Here is a 12,903-nt window from a genome sequence, read left to right on the forward strand (position 1 = left end):
ACAATACCTAAAGAGACCAAAATATCTTTAACTTTCATTTTTTTTTTTTTTAATTTTTTAATTTGGAATGAAGTGTAAATTTGAAATTTTATAAATAAAAAAAATCAGGGATATAAACATCATTGTCTCACTTTTAACGTTTAAAATCTAACAGAGAAATTCAAATTGACTGTAATTGAAAGTTTATATGCTTAAATTAGGAAGTTTTAAAGTTTATGAGGGCTTGACAAATCGGATAATAATTTAGGAGTTTAAAGTAAAGTTATTTAAAGTAAAGTTATCCCATAATATTGTGTCTTGAATTTGACCCAAAAAAGTAATAACATTTAGATTTCTTAGGGGCCAGGAAAAAAAAAACAAATAAAAAAACCAAAAGAGGATGAAAAATAAGATTGGAGTCGCAATGCTTTCTCCAGGAGCACAATTCATTTTTTTAATTATGAATCCTTCAATGCTTGGTGATCTCACGAATCAATAAAATTGTAGCCGAGTCAATTGCAGAATACCTCAGTATTAGAATAAAGCACTACAAACGCACATTTTATTTTTCAATTATTCTCATGCAGATGTAGATCATTTTAGATTTTTATGATCATGGAAGCAATTTCCTCCAACCAAATTTGAAGGAAATTTATATCATTTTAGCATTGGTTCCTAAGGATCAAACTTTTGGATCACCAATTCCTATTAGAATAAATCAATGCCTTCATCTTCCAAAGAAAAATCGGTAATACACAACCCCCAAAAAAAAAAAAAAAAAAGCCATAAGAACAAGATTCAATCAAAACAGTTGCCACCTATTTTAATTCTAGAAAACCAAAATAGAAGTTGTCTCACATTTGTAATTAATATAAAGTACAATGTGCTGCTCTGATCAGAAAGCGGTTCATCGCCTTCCACATTACTTGATGCCGAGCATTGGACGGTTAAAATACGGGTCACTCAATTTTCACACATCAAAAAGGCAAGATTAACAGTGAAAAATTAAACAAGCCTTTCAAAAATCTAAAGAGCTCAGCGCCTTCGCATGCCGCGTCCGCGACCAGGGAAACCACCTCCACGTCCTCTACCACCCATGGCACTAGCAGCAGCTTCTCCCTGTGCACTCTCAGACTGCATTATCAAAATATTAGGGAACCATAAGATAACTGAACATCATGTACAGTATGCTGAACATCACATATGCACTATGTTTAGAAGTAAGCTGAAGTACCAGAATATTAAACCCTAGAGTGCTAGGAAGTATCATACTACATCAGACTGCTGATGATATACGTAAATGGCGAGATCTATGATACTTCTGTATTGCAATTGCATAGGTCATAGTGACAATTCATGCAAAATATGTTTAAAATATCAAACAATATAAAATTCTTCTTGAGTGAGCACTAATTTTATTTTAAAAAAGAAATAGAATAAGACCAGCACAACCAATTTGTGTTACTTTCTTCATAAGCTATACTACCAAACAATACACTGTGCATCCGTGTGTGTGTGTAGTCATGTAAAGAAAGATTACAAAGACATCGAAGTATAATTAAGATTCTAAATTCAGAGAGATTGTCTAAGTTCTCTCTATTTCTTCCACTCTTACTTATTCCTCTTTCTCCTCCAAATTTCTACAACTGCTTACTACTCACATTTTAAGATACCACACAACAAGCCATCAACAAAGCCCCATAATCCCAGATCCTAGTCACCAATCTTAAACCACCTTTTTGCTGAAAACAACATAGACGCTTAAGATTACCAAGACTATCCTGCATTTTTTTTTTTCTTTCTTTTGGATGAACAACTATCCTGCATCACCTCCAAGCATTTATTGTCTAAAGTGTGTTCTTAAAGTCAACAGGAAGGTGGCAATAGTTGTGGTTAGAAAGTCAACACAATATGATTCATGGGCATTTTCCCACTATATAAATATTTCTATGGGTTCTTGGAATTGATATTTTTAAGAGGCTATTAGGATTTTTCCTTGGACAGTTTATTCTTTCTTTTTCTTCTGGCCAGAGGAGACAATCTTACAATATTCAAAGTACCCTAACTGGTCAAAGTAAATGATCATTTTGATTGCATGAACATCTCAACAAAAGAAAGAACCAAAACTCAAAACATGAAACATAATTTACTTTACCTTTGGGTTTTTGACTGTCTCATCCACGCTTAAAACAAGGCAGGCAGCCTCAGTAGCAGCATTTATAGCATTAATCTGCAATAAAGCAGTCAGCATAGTGCCCAACAAAAGTTTCTTTCTTTTTGATAAATAACCAAGTATAAATGTAAAATATTTTTACACTTTTTTACACCCTACAAGTATAAAAATATCAGCAAAAAAATTACAAACATACGGGCGTGTGCGCAGACACAGCAAGTAACCAAAAATTGAGATACCTTCACAACCGCTGGTTCCCAGACAAAATTAGCAAATGAATCGGCAATTCCACCAGTGTTGATATCCACTCCATAATTTGTGCCTTCACCTGATAAAGATTTGAATCATCCGTCAAAAAAACATATAACTCATAAACTACTTATATATATAAACACCATATAATCTGCTGCTAGACAAAACCATCCAACATAAAATGTCCTCCAGAGAAGGAGAGAGCACCCTCTTTCTAGAGTAGAATTTTCTTTTTTTATAAGTAATAAAAATATCATTAAAAGCATTAGGCGCCCCCCGGCACACAAGAAGTATTCATTGAATATATAGCAATATTATTTAAATTAATTGATTCTGGTGACCATATATGTGAAAAAAAGCGAAGTTCCAGTAACCAACCCTTATTTAATAGAAAGAAGAGGGACAAAAGAGAGCCAAAAAAAAAAATCAAACAGAACGATGCCAACCAGATTGAAGTGCGTGTTTCTGTCTTAATTTGTTCAGTACATCAGTTGCATCAAATCCAGCATTGTCACACAATTGCCTTGGAATAACCTGCAACATCAGAAGAACATATCTCGTCAAATCGATACACTAAATAAACAACACAAATAGATACTGTTTTTTTTTTCTTAGTAAGTACACAACTCCCACAAGATTAAACCTGTGATTTTACCCTTCACCCAATACTAATGGAGGGAGGATGTGCCACTTGGTCCAAGAACCAATGGCTGAAGATAATAGGCATAATTTCAGAGAAAAAGAAAATAGTAAGGGTATCTCAATTCTTATGATAGATCTTTAGAGTTGAGGGTCGGACACTGCCAAAGCAATTATCATCATGCCAGTACCAAAGAGCCACAAAGAAATCAGAGCGTTACAATAAATCAGTAGGTTTATTGCCCAGCTCACCCATCTGTGAGCCAATCTTTAAACTGCTAAAGAAGACTCCCACCTTTTTCACTTTTAAGAAAATCAAAACAGAAGGAACAAGGATTGCGAAAAAAGGTGTTTGAAAATTTCCAGAAAAATCACACCTTACATATCTATGACGTCAGAATGTAATCTCCAGCAAAAAATCACACCCAAAGAGATCACTATGCCAAGACTGGTTTCAAAGATTAGCAAATCAAAACCATACCAAGCCAAGAAATCCCTGTGTTACCAATAAATGCAAAAACTGTGGTTCTCAAACCCATGACTTCACATATCTATTCCAGGGAACAAAAAATAATTTAGAAAAAAAAAATACATAGCTTCAACACCAGTTTTTACACACTAGATCAAGAATTGATAAAGCACTCTCACTCCCCTTGAACGAGAATTTCCATGTAAGTCAACCAAACCTTTTTTCATGTAAATTGAAATGCAGTTAGCCCAACAAGACATACCTCAAGAGCTTTAGCATAAGAGTTTATAAAAAGCTGAGACTTTCCAGCTATTGTGCGAGCATGCTGCCTCAAATATCGACTTATCTCCATCTGCCACCCAAAAAACAACATTTTGAATCACCAAAATATAGTGACAATTCACCAAGATCTAATTAAAGTTCTAAAAACCATACATACATCTATAGCACCACCCCCAGCAACTACAGTGGAGTTCTTCATAGCCCTTCTAACAATCATGATTGCATCATGTAAACTCCGCTCAGCTTCCTCAATGAACTGAATGCATGAGAAATCCAAGGTGAATATATGCACATGCGCAGATGCACATGAATAACACAATTGCACTAGTTTTCAACATTTGACAAACCTGATCAGCTCCACCACGCAGAACTATAGTGGCTGTATGGCCAGATGGACATCCACTAAATATATTAAACCTCTCATTTCCAACTTGCCTTTCCTCAAATAGCTCACAAGTTCCAAGAACCTTGAAGACAAACAAATCTCAGTAGTTTCAGTTGGTAATGAATAAAAGAAGAATGCTCTCCACTAACATATAGAACAACATTTAAGCAAAAGAGTATCTCCATGCTGAAATGAAAAATAATACCAAGTAAAAAATTCAAAATAGAGACCTCATCAATAACATTGTTGACAGATGTTTGTATAGTCCCACCAGTCGCAGCGGCAACCCGTTGCAAATCTTCTTCTGTTACACGACCAGCACAGAAAATATCTCGATCTGCAAAATACTGTCAAACAGAACCCATTTATTTAGTCTGTGAAGAATATTTCTTTAGAGTTGTCACAAAAGTCATGTTATTTATGTAAAACTATGAGTTATTTAGAAGAGTGTATTAAAAGCACATGATTATAAATAATGTTTTCAGCCAATAATAAGTTGAACGACTGTGATTTATTTTTTGATAAGTAATGCAATTCATTAAGACAAGTATAGGGGCACACGCCTAGTATAAAAGAGATGACCCCCACTAATGATAAAAAGACAAACATAAAACCACAAATTCGTAAGAAAAATGTAAGAAATTATATGTCCGTGTTTTGACCAAGATATTCTTGAGCTCTTTTTTTTTTTTTTAATAAGTAATGTTGATATAAAACAAAAGAGTAGAGGGGCGCAAACCAAATACACATGAAGTATAAATAGAGAGCACCTAAAAGGAAGAAAAATGAAAGACAAAGTCAGAAAAACTAATCACTAAAAGAGCCAGCCAAGCGGCCGTCCAAGAGTAAAGAGTAAAAAAGAAAAAATGAATAAGTTCCTCTAAAGTCCTAGTGGAATTTGTAAAGCATCTAGCATTTCTTTCGCTCCATAAACACTACATAAGACAAAGAGGAATCACCTCAAACTTACCCTTCTTAGACGACAACCAGCGAGTACGATCCACAATACCAAGGGAGATCTTACAAAAATACAACCGATCAAAGAAAGAAAGGACCATTTCCATCTCCCAATCCTGGACGGGCTGCACAAAAATGGCATTCCACTCAACAACCCTATTCCTCCAAGTAAAGTTATCCTTCACCCAAGCTTCTTTGTATCTAGCAATACTGAACAGGGAAGGGAAGTCATGCTTCAAAGATTGTTCTCCACACTAAATATCATGCCAGAAACGAACTTTCGAACCCACCCCGACCTCAAACCAAATACCTTTGGCAAAAAAATTCTAACCTTGTCGGATATGCTTCCATAAACCCACACCATGAGAGCCCGAAACCTCCTTCGTACACCACCCACCATCCTGATCTTCATACTTGGCTTTGATAAATATTCTTGAGCTCTTCCACCAAAATGTCATGATCTTCAAAACATCTTGCATTCCGCACTCTCCATATGCTCCACATTAAGCACAAAGGGGACATCCTCCAAACAGCTACAATTGAATGACTTCCCAACTGACCTCACCAACAATCTAACAAATGCATCACCCATCTAGGCATAACTCGTTCCACTCGACAACCCCATTCCTCCAAGTAAACTTATCATTCACCCACGCTTCTTTGTATCTAGCAATACTAAACAGGGAAGGGAAGGCATGCTTCAAAGATTGTTCCCCACACCAAATATCATGCCAGAAACGAACTTTCGAACCCACTCCCACCTCAAACCAAATACCTTTGGCAAAAAAACTCCAACCTTGTCAGATATGCTTCCATAAACCCACACCATGAGAGCTCGAAACCTCCTTCGTACACCACCCACCATCCTAATCTTCATACTTGGCTTTGATAAATATTCTTGAGCTCTTCCACCAACATGTCATGATCTTCAAAACATCTTGCATTCCGCACTCTCCATATGCTCCACATTAAGCACAAATGGGACATCCTCCAAACAGCTACAATTGAATGACTTCCCAACTGACCTCACCAACAATCTAACAAATGTATCACCCTTCTAGGCATAACTCGTTCTACTCTGAAAAAGGCAAAAATCATATTCTATAATTCCATTGCCACTTCACAGTGAAGAAGAGGATGATCTATAAATTCCCCCCTCCTTTTACACATGCAACACCAATCCACCACTATTACTTTTCTCTTCTTCAGATAATCCAAAGTCAGAATCTTTCTAAGAGTCGACGTCCACACAATGAGACTCACTCTCAATGAAACATAGACTATCCAAATACTCTTCCAAAGAAAAGATGAACCCTCCCAAACTAGATAACACTAGAAAAAATGACCTTCCAACTTCCTCCTCTTAGAAGGGATCCACCAAATACAATCTTCCCCACCTTGTCTCAATCTAAGGGAATACATCAAATCATCAAATACAATCATCAAATCGACCTCCAATAAAAGATAGGTTACACCGAAGATTACCATTATAAAGCTGGATATTATCCACAACCCACGCCTCCTTACAAGCAATAATACTAAACAATTCCGGAAAAGAATCCTTTGGTAGATGATCCCTAGACCATAAATCTAGGTTCCATCTCCCACTTCGTATCTGCCAATCTCAAAAAAAAACTCCCCCTCCTCCCAATAAGTTTCCTCACTCCAACAACAAACGGTCCATTTACCTCAGAACAATAAATTCCGCTCATACTCTTGCATTTTGCTTATGACACTAAACTCCACAGCCTCCCTCTCTGTAGCTTAACACCATAACACTTACCCAGTAGTGCTTGATTAAACTAAATCGAGTTTTTTACCCCTAATCCACCCATTTGCTTTAGAGAACAAATCTGACCAATTAATTAAATGGATAACTTAAACTCCTCATTGATAGCTCCCCATAAAAAAGCTCGTAGAAGTTTCCCAAGCCTATTAGGCACACCAGTTGGAATAGGAAGCAATGACAGATAGTATGTGGGCAAATTGGGTGAGTAAGTTTCTTTGTGGATGGCGACTCACGGTAAAATTCTGACTTTGGATAACTTGCGTAAGAGAGGAATCATTGTGGTGAATTGGTGTTGTATGTGTACGAGGAGTGAATCATTTACTCCTTCATTGTGAAGTGGCACAAGCTTATGGAGTGTGCTATTTACACTTTTTAATGTCACATGGGTCATGGAACGAAGGGTGGCAGATTTATTAGCCTATTGGAAAGATTAGAGAGGTAATCGTTCAGTCAAGGAGGTGTGGAGAATAGCCCCATTGTGTCTAATGTGGACTATTTGGAGAGAGCGGGATGCAAGATGATTTGAAGATCAAGAAGAGACGCTAGACGAGCTCAAAAACTTGTTTATCACGACTCTATTCCGTTGGGCGGGTGCTTTTAATGTGCCTCAGTTTTCTACTATGCCTCAATTTGTGGCTTTTTGTTTTTCTTTTCGCCTTTAGTGGGGCCTTTCTTTATATACATCATGTGTACTAGAGTTGCATTCCATTGCGCTTTTCAATAAATTATTTATTTAAAATAATAAAAATAAAAATAAAAATAAAAACAAATAGAGCCTCTTCCAACCAGCCAACCACCATTCCATTTTTTCTACAATACCACTCCATATAGAAGTAGACATATATGGTGCGCACCCAAAGGGATACCCAAATATTTCATCGGTAACAAAACCACCACACACTCCATAATACTGGCCAAACTTTCTATATCATCCACCACACGAACTAGATAATTCTCTGATTTCGATAAATTAATGTTTAACCACAATACGCTTTGAAGCATTTAAAAAAAAATAAGGACATCGCAGATTACGAAGATATTCACAATTAGCCTCCATAACAACTAAAAAAAGTGGAGGAGATAACAGATCCACTTGCCTTAAACTATGAGAACTACTACAGAAACCAGAGGGGCCTCCATTTTAAAACAGAGAATAGCACTGTAGATATACAAAAAGCAATCCACGCTAATTTAACATGCAAAACCTTGTAAATGTGTGAATAACCAAAATACTTATATAGCCTCCAGCAAAAAGCTAATGAAATTTTTATGACACTAAATGAAAGTGTTGAAAATAAATATGTTAGTGTGTCAATGATCTTTGGAGAGTGAAATCACAAGTTCAATCCTATGTGGTTGCATGAGTTGAGTTGAGTTTACCGATTAAAAAATCATTTAAATGCTCGTGAAGTGTGTTATAGGTTTTTTTTTTAAAAAAAAAAAATTTACTACTACATGAATTAGAGGCATCGCAGGAAAAACTGAAAAAAGAATAAATGCATTTAGAAATGGGACCTGTGTGCCAAGATCACCAATAGCCAGCCGTGAAAGAACAACTTTAGCCCCACTCTCTACACATTTAGCTAACTTGTCATAAATAATATTCCATTCTGCATCAACAATTGATTGATATTGCGATGGATCTGAAAGTCTACAAAAGATGGGAAAAAAAAGTTAAGTAGATAAGCACTTACTCTAAAGGACTATCTAGAAATAAAATAAAAAACCAAAACAATTACCTTATCTCAGCATTTTCTTTCTCAGATTTCAGTTCCAATTCAATGTTTAGCAGAAGTATCTTGGGATTTACAAACTTCTTTGGCTGCTGCTCAAAACCCGCATATGAAAATGTCTTTTTAAAGGCAACACCATTTACCAGAAAGGAATCACGCATGTTACCACCAGGAACCTATAGAAGCAACCCAGGTGGCCCAATTCTTTGATTTAGAAAAACACAATACTAGCTAAGAACAAGTTTCTACTGAAATTATAGAAGATCAATATGGATGTTAAAAGACAATACATAAGCATAAAAACTTTAATACAATATAACGGAAATGACATGACAAGGAAGAAAATTCTATCAAATAATTTTTTTTTTTTTTTTTTTACTTGGCACCGAGTATCCAAAGCTTCGCTCCGACTAATCTCGGGGGTGCACAGACCCTCGGCAAGGAGTTCCCACAAGTGCACCTCGATTAATTCAAGGGGCGAACCCCCAATCCAATGGCCCCAAGAAGCAGTTTGCACTCAATGAGTTTCGAACCTAAGACCTTGGGGAGCATACTCAAAGTTCCAAGCTGTCCAACCACTAAGCCAACCCCTTGGATCAAAGTGGAGTTACATAGTAGTTAGAATGACCTTTTCTAAACAAGATTTAGAGTAAAATGCAACAGTACCCAGCTAATGAGCTTTGGCTCAAATAATACATCCTCCCTCTGTGCAAACAAGATGGAGGATATGCTTGTGCATTCAAGATCCATAGATACTTGCATAACTTACCAATAAAAAAATGCAATAGTACCTACACAAATGCTTTGTGCACGTTTCCCATGAGCAAAAAATGGTGAGAAACAATTAGAACCAACAAAATATAAGAAGTATACTAAAAAAAATTCCAAAAGAAGTCGAGGTCTGCCATGGGCAAGTCAACGAGTGGATTTAGTTTAAGAGGGATAAAAAAATAAAATAAAATATTATATATATATATATATATATATATATATATATATATATATATATATATTAAGAGAAATAAGGACTAATAGATGCTTCTTTGTCATGCATACCAACATTAGGAAACATCAACTTATGGACTTACATGGAGCCGAACCATCACTCCATATATAGGACATTTTTGTTTTGTTTACTTTACCTCAAATACATTGTATGGAAGTTTATAAATAGATATGTTTATAAATACATATAAAACTCAGTCTCACCTAGTATGAAATCAATATGGGACTCAGCACAAGAGCAACTTTATAATTTATACACTCAATGTGGGCAATCCACACACCCAATGTGGGACTAACTTTCTATGACATCACAATCTACGTCCTCGTGACGCAGTATTCCAATGTCACATGGTGTTATTAGGTTGTTCTGGAACCATTTCTAATGACCCAGAGAAAGCATTAACCATATATGTGCTATCACTCCGAAAAGACTAGTCAAGTTACATTATGAAAGTAACTTTCACAGGTGTCACAGAGGGGGGTGGAAGACAGTACATAACGATTAGAGTGGTTGGGAAAGCACACATCAGGTCATAAGGGGGTCTATTTCATTGTACATTACATCTCTGCCTCCTCTCACATTGCTGGATATATCTTTATCCACTCTGCAATCAGACTCACAAGTACAATTATAATTTTCCCAAGTGCAGTTTCAGCATGCATATGGATAATATACATTCTCTAGTGTGAAGTATAAAAATAGACCTCATTGGGCTACAATCCAATCCAAGCAAGTAGATTGAAACTTGCAAAACAAGACAAACTATAAATGGCAGCTTATGAGGCAAACAGTTGAAATTACCTTCTTTATTCCAATCATATTCAACCTATCATCAGTCCCAATTGCAATGACAGCGTCTACGACCATTGATGCAAAGAACTCCTTTTCTCCACCAATGAGTTTTGAAGAGAGTGTCGTAGCAGCACATTTGGCGAGTAAGCTTTTCTTTTCTTCCAGACTTTTTCCCTCTATGCTAACAGCTAGTTCTTTGATCTTCTCTATTGCCTATAACATTATTCGTAATATTTAAGATGGAGAAGGATGAATGTAATCTTACTTGGGAAAAAAAATCATATCATATACCAGATAGCTTGCAGTCCGATAACTCCTAATCAAATTTTGCGGGTGGACCCCATCCTCGATAAAAGGCTTGGCCTCCTTCAAAAACTCCCCTGCAAGCAGAACTACTGTAGTGGTCCCATCACCAACCTGCACCACACACATAACAATCGGTAAATCATCCAAGACATATGCCAAAAACATGTTAAATATGTGATAGACAGTCACAAAACAAAACAATATGTTGCACATAGCTGAGCACAAGAACCAGGTTAAATTATCTGTAGGAGCTCATTATTCTCAGCAGCATGAACAGCATGGACAGTGTCTTTGTCCCATATCAAACCCTAAAAGCCATCACTTATGACATAATTTTTGTAGCTGGGCAGTTCAGATGAATTTTCATAATAAATAGCATTTTACATCAATTGTTAATTGATAGACATAAATCTTTAGGACAATTGAGCAATTCATAACAGAGTTATAGGCCAAATAGCAGAAAAAACAAACAAACAAAAAAACTGCTACATAAAAGGTTATAATCATTTTAGGCAAGTGACACTAACAATTTTTTTTTTTTTTTGATAATTAATGATGCATTAAAGAGCGCAGAGGGGCAGTGACGCTCAACAATTAAATATCTTAAACTGAACATCTAGTCTAAATTTTAAAGACGATGCCCCAAAAGACAAACAGTTCACTTCATTTTTATTTTTTTTTCAAAATATAAATTCCACTAATAAAGAAAAACACAATGAACAGAATTTGATGCTATAGTTTGTTGCTTGGGGGAAGGAAAAGGCAATTTGGAATTGATTGAAGTTCTTTGTCATTACATGTAACCAACACAACAAAAACATACCGTTCAAAATTTTATTGCCTTTCCCTTCTTCCCAATTTTCATAACAAGCAAGTGGAAGACAAATGGCTGAACCATTCCAATTCAGCTCATTTCCATCATACATAAATGTCAGTTTGCAATATGGTAGAAACACAAGAAGCCGAAGATACAAAATAGCTCAAAAGTAAAAAAAAATTGATAATGAACAAACACTAATTATAACCGATCTTAACAGTCAGGACCTGAAATCTAAAATACTAACAAACATAAGACCCCAGCAGTCCATTCCCCAAACTTTCCCCCCCATTTCCCCCGCATCCAAACATAATACGTTAAAGAAACAAGAATATAAGGATTGCAACTTAAAAAGTACAAAAATAAAAAGTAGAAACAGAAAAAGAAACCTCGGAGTCTTGGGACTTGGCAATGTCGACGAGGATCTTGGCGGCGGGGTGGACGATGTCAAGGAGTTTCATGATGGTGGCGCCGTCGTTGGAAATGGTGACAGTGCCCTTGTTGTCGTGGATTAGCTTGTCCATACCCCTGGGCCCCAGCGTGGTCCTCACCACATCGGCCACCGCCGTGCAAGCGTTGATGTTGCTCACCAGCTGCGATTTTCCTTGAGACGTATCCGTCCCCTCCTTCAGCAGTATGATCTGCGGTTGCTGTTGTATTCACAAAAACACAATGTTAGTAAGAGCCTAGAACAACTAAGCCTAACAATCATCCAGATTCATAGAGAGCGAGAGAGAGAGTACCATCATGGCTGCCATTGTTGGCAACAGTGGAGGTTAGAGAGAGAGAGAGAGAGAGAAGGCTAGGGTTTTGTGGTTACTTCAAACCTCAACTCAGGCTTTAGAGTCTCTTTCTCTACTTTATTTTCATTTTCTGGCGCTTTCTAGTTTCAGCGATTCGGGGAATTGGTGACTTGGGTGTGCTGCGGTGTACCATAACTACTGTGTGCTAACAACGAGTGACCTATTAGAGTGCAGTAATGCTAGAAGTTGGGTTTTAAATACGAAAAATGATAAAGACAACACTTTTTGCATAATTTTAGCTCAATTTTTCTCTTATTTTTTATTTATTTTTAAACAAAATATAAAATATAAAAAATTAAAAATTAAAAATTAAAAAAAATTCTGAAGCAATCCTTTTTTTAATTTGGTATTTTTTAAAAAAAAGATAGTATTTTTCTTCATAAAAATTGTCATTTTTTAAAAAAAATGGTCATTATAATGAAGAAAAAGTCCATTTAAAAAAAAAAATAGCAAATAAAAAAAGGACCATATAGGATGTTATTGCTTCAGAAATTTTTTTTATTTTTTATTTTGTTTTTTAA

At 36.0% G+C, this 12,903-nt stretch overlaps 1 protein-coding gene across 1 annotated transcript; it reads right to left on the reverse strand.

Annotated features, from left to right (window-relative positions):
* Positions 1-776: 776 nt before the first annotated feature.
* LOC132163987 (T-complex protein 1 subunit eta) lies at positions 777-12,437 on the reverse strand. Its single transcript, XM_059574382.1, has 14 exons — positions 12,323-12,437; positions 11,969-12,229; positions 10,748-10,873; positions 10,466-10,669; positions 8,665-8,834; positions 8,441-8,576; positions 4,410-4,526; positions 4,142-4,261; positions 3,952-4,050; positions 3,775-3,864; positions 2,851-2,938; positions 2,392-2,480; positions 2,135-2,209; positions 777-1,113 (listed from the first exon to the last, which is right to left on the reverse strand). The coding sequence occupies exons 1-14, from the start codon at positions 12,335-12,337 to the stop codon at positions 1,015-1,017; spliced, it is 1,689 nt and encodes a 562-aa protein (XP_059430365.1). The 5' UTR covers positions 12,338-12,437; the 3' UTR covers positions 777-1,014.
* Between the last annotated feature and the right edge of the window lie 466 nt (positions 12,438-12,903).

This window comes from Corylus avellana, chromosome ca10 (genome assembly GCF_901000735.1).
Source record: "Corylus avellana chromosome ca10, CavTom2PMs-1.0".
In the NCBI taxonomy this organism is placed as follows: Eukaryota; Viridiplantae; Streptophyta; class Magnoliopsida; order Fagales; family Betulaceae; genus Corylus; species Corylus avellana.

Coding starts and splice junctions, on each gene's coding strand:
- LOC132163987 (XM_059574382.1), bottom strand. Junction 4,051..4,141: donor TGCGTGGTGGAGCTGATCAG/GTTTGTCAAATG, acceptor TCATGCATTCAG/TTCATTGAGGAAGCTGAGCG. Junction 2,939..3,774: donor CTTATGCTAAAGCTCTTGAG/GTATGTCTTGTT, acceptor CTGATGTTGCAG/GTTATTCCAAGGCAATTGTG.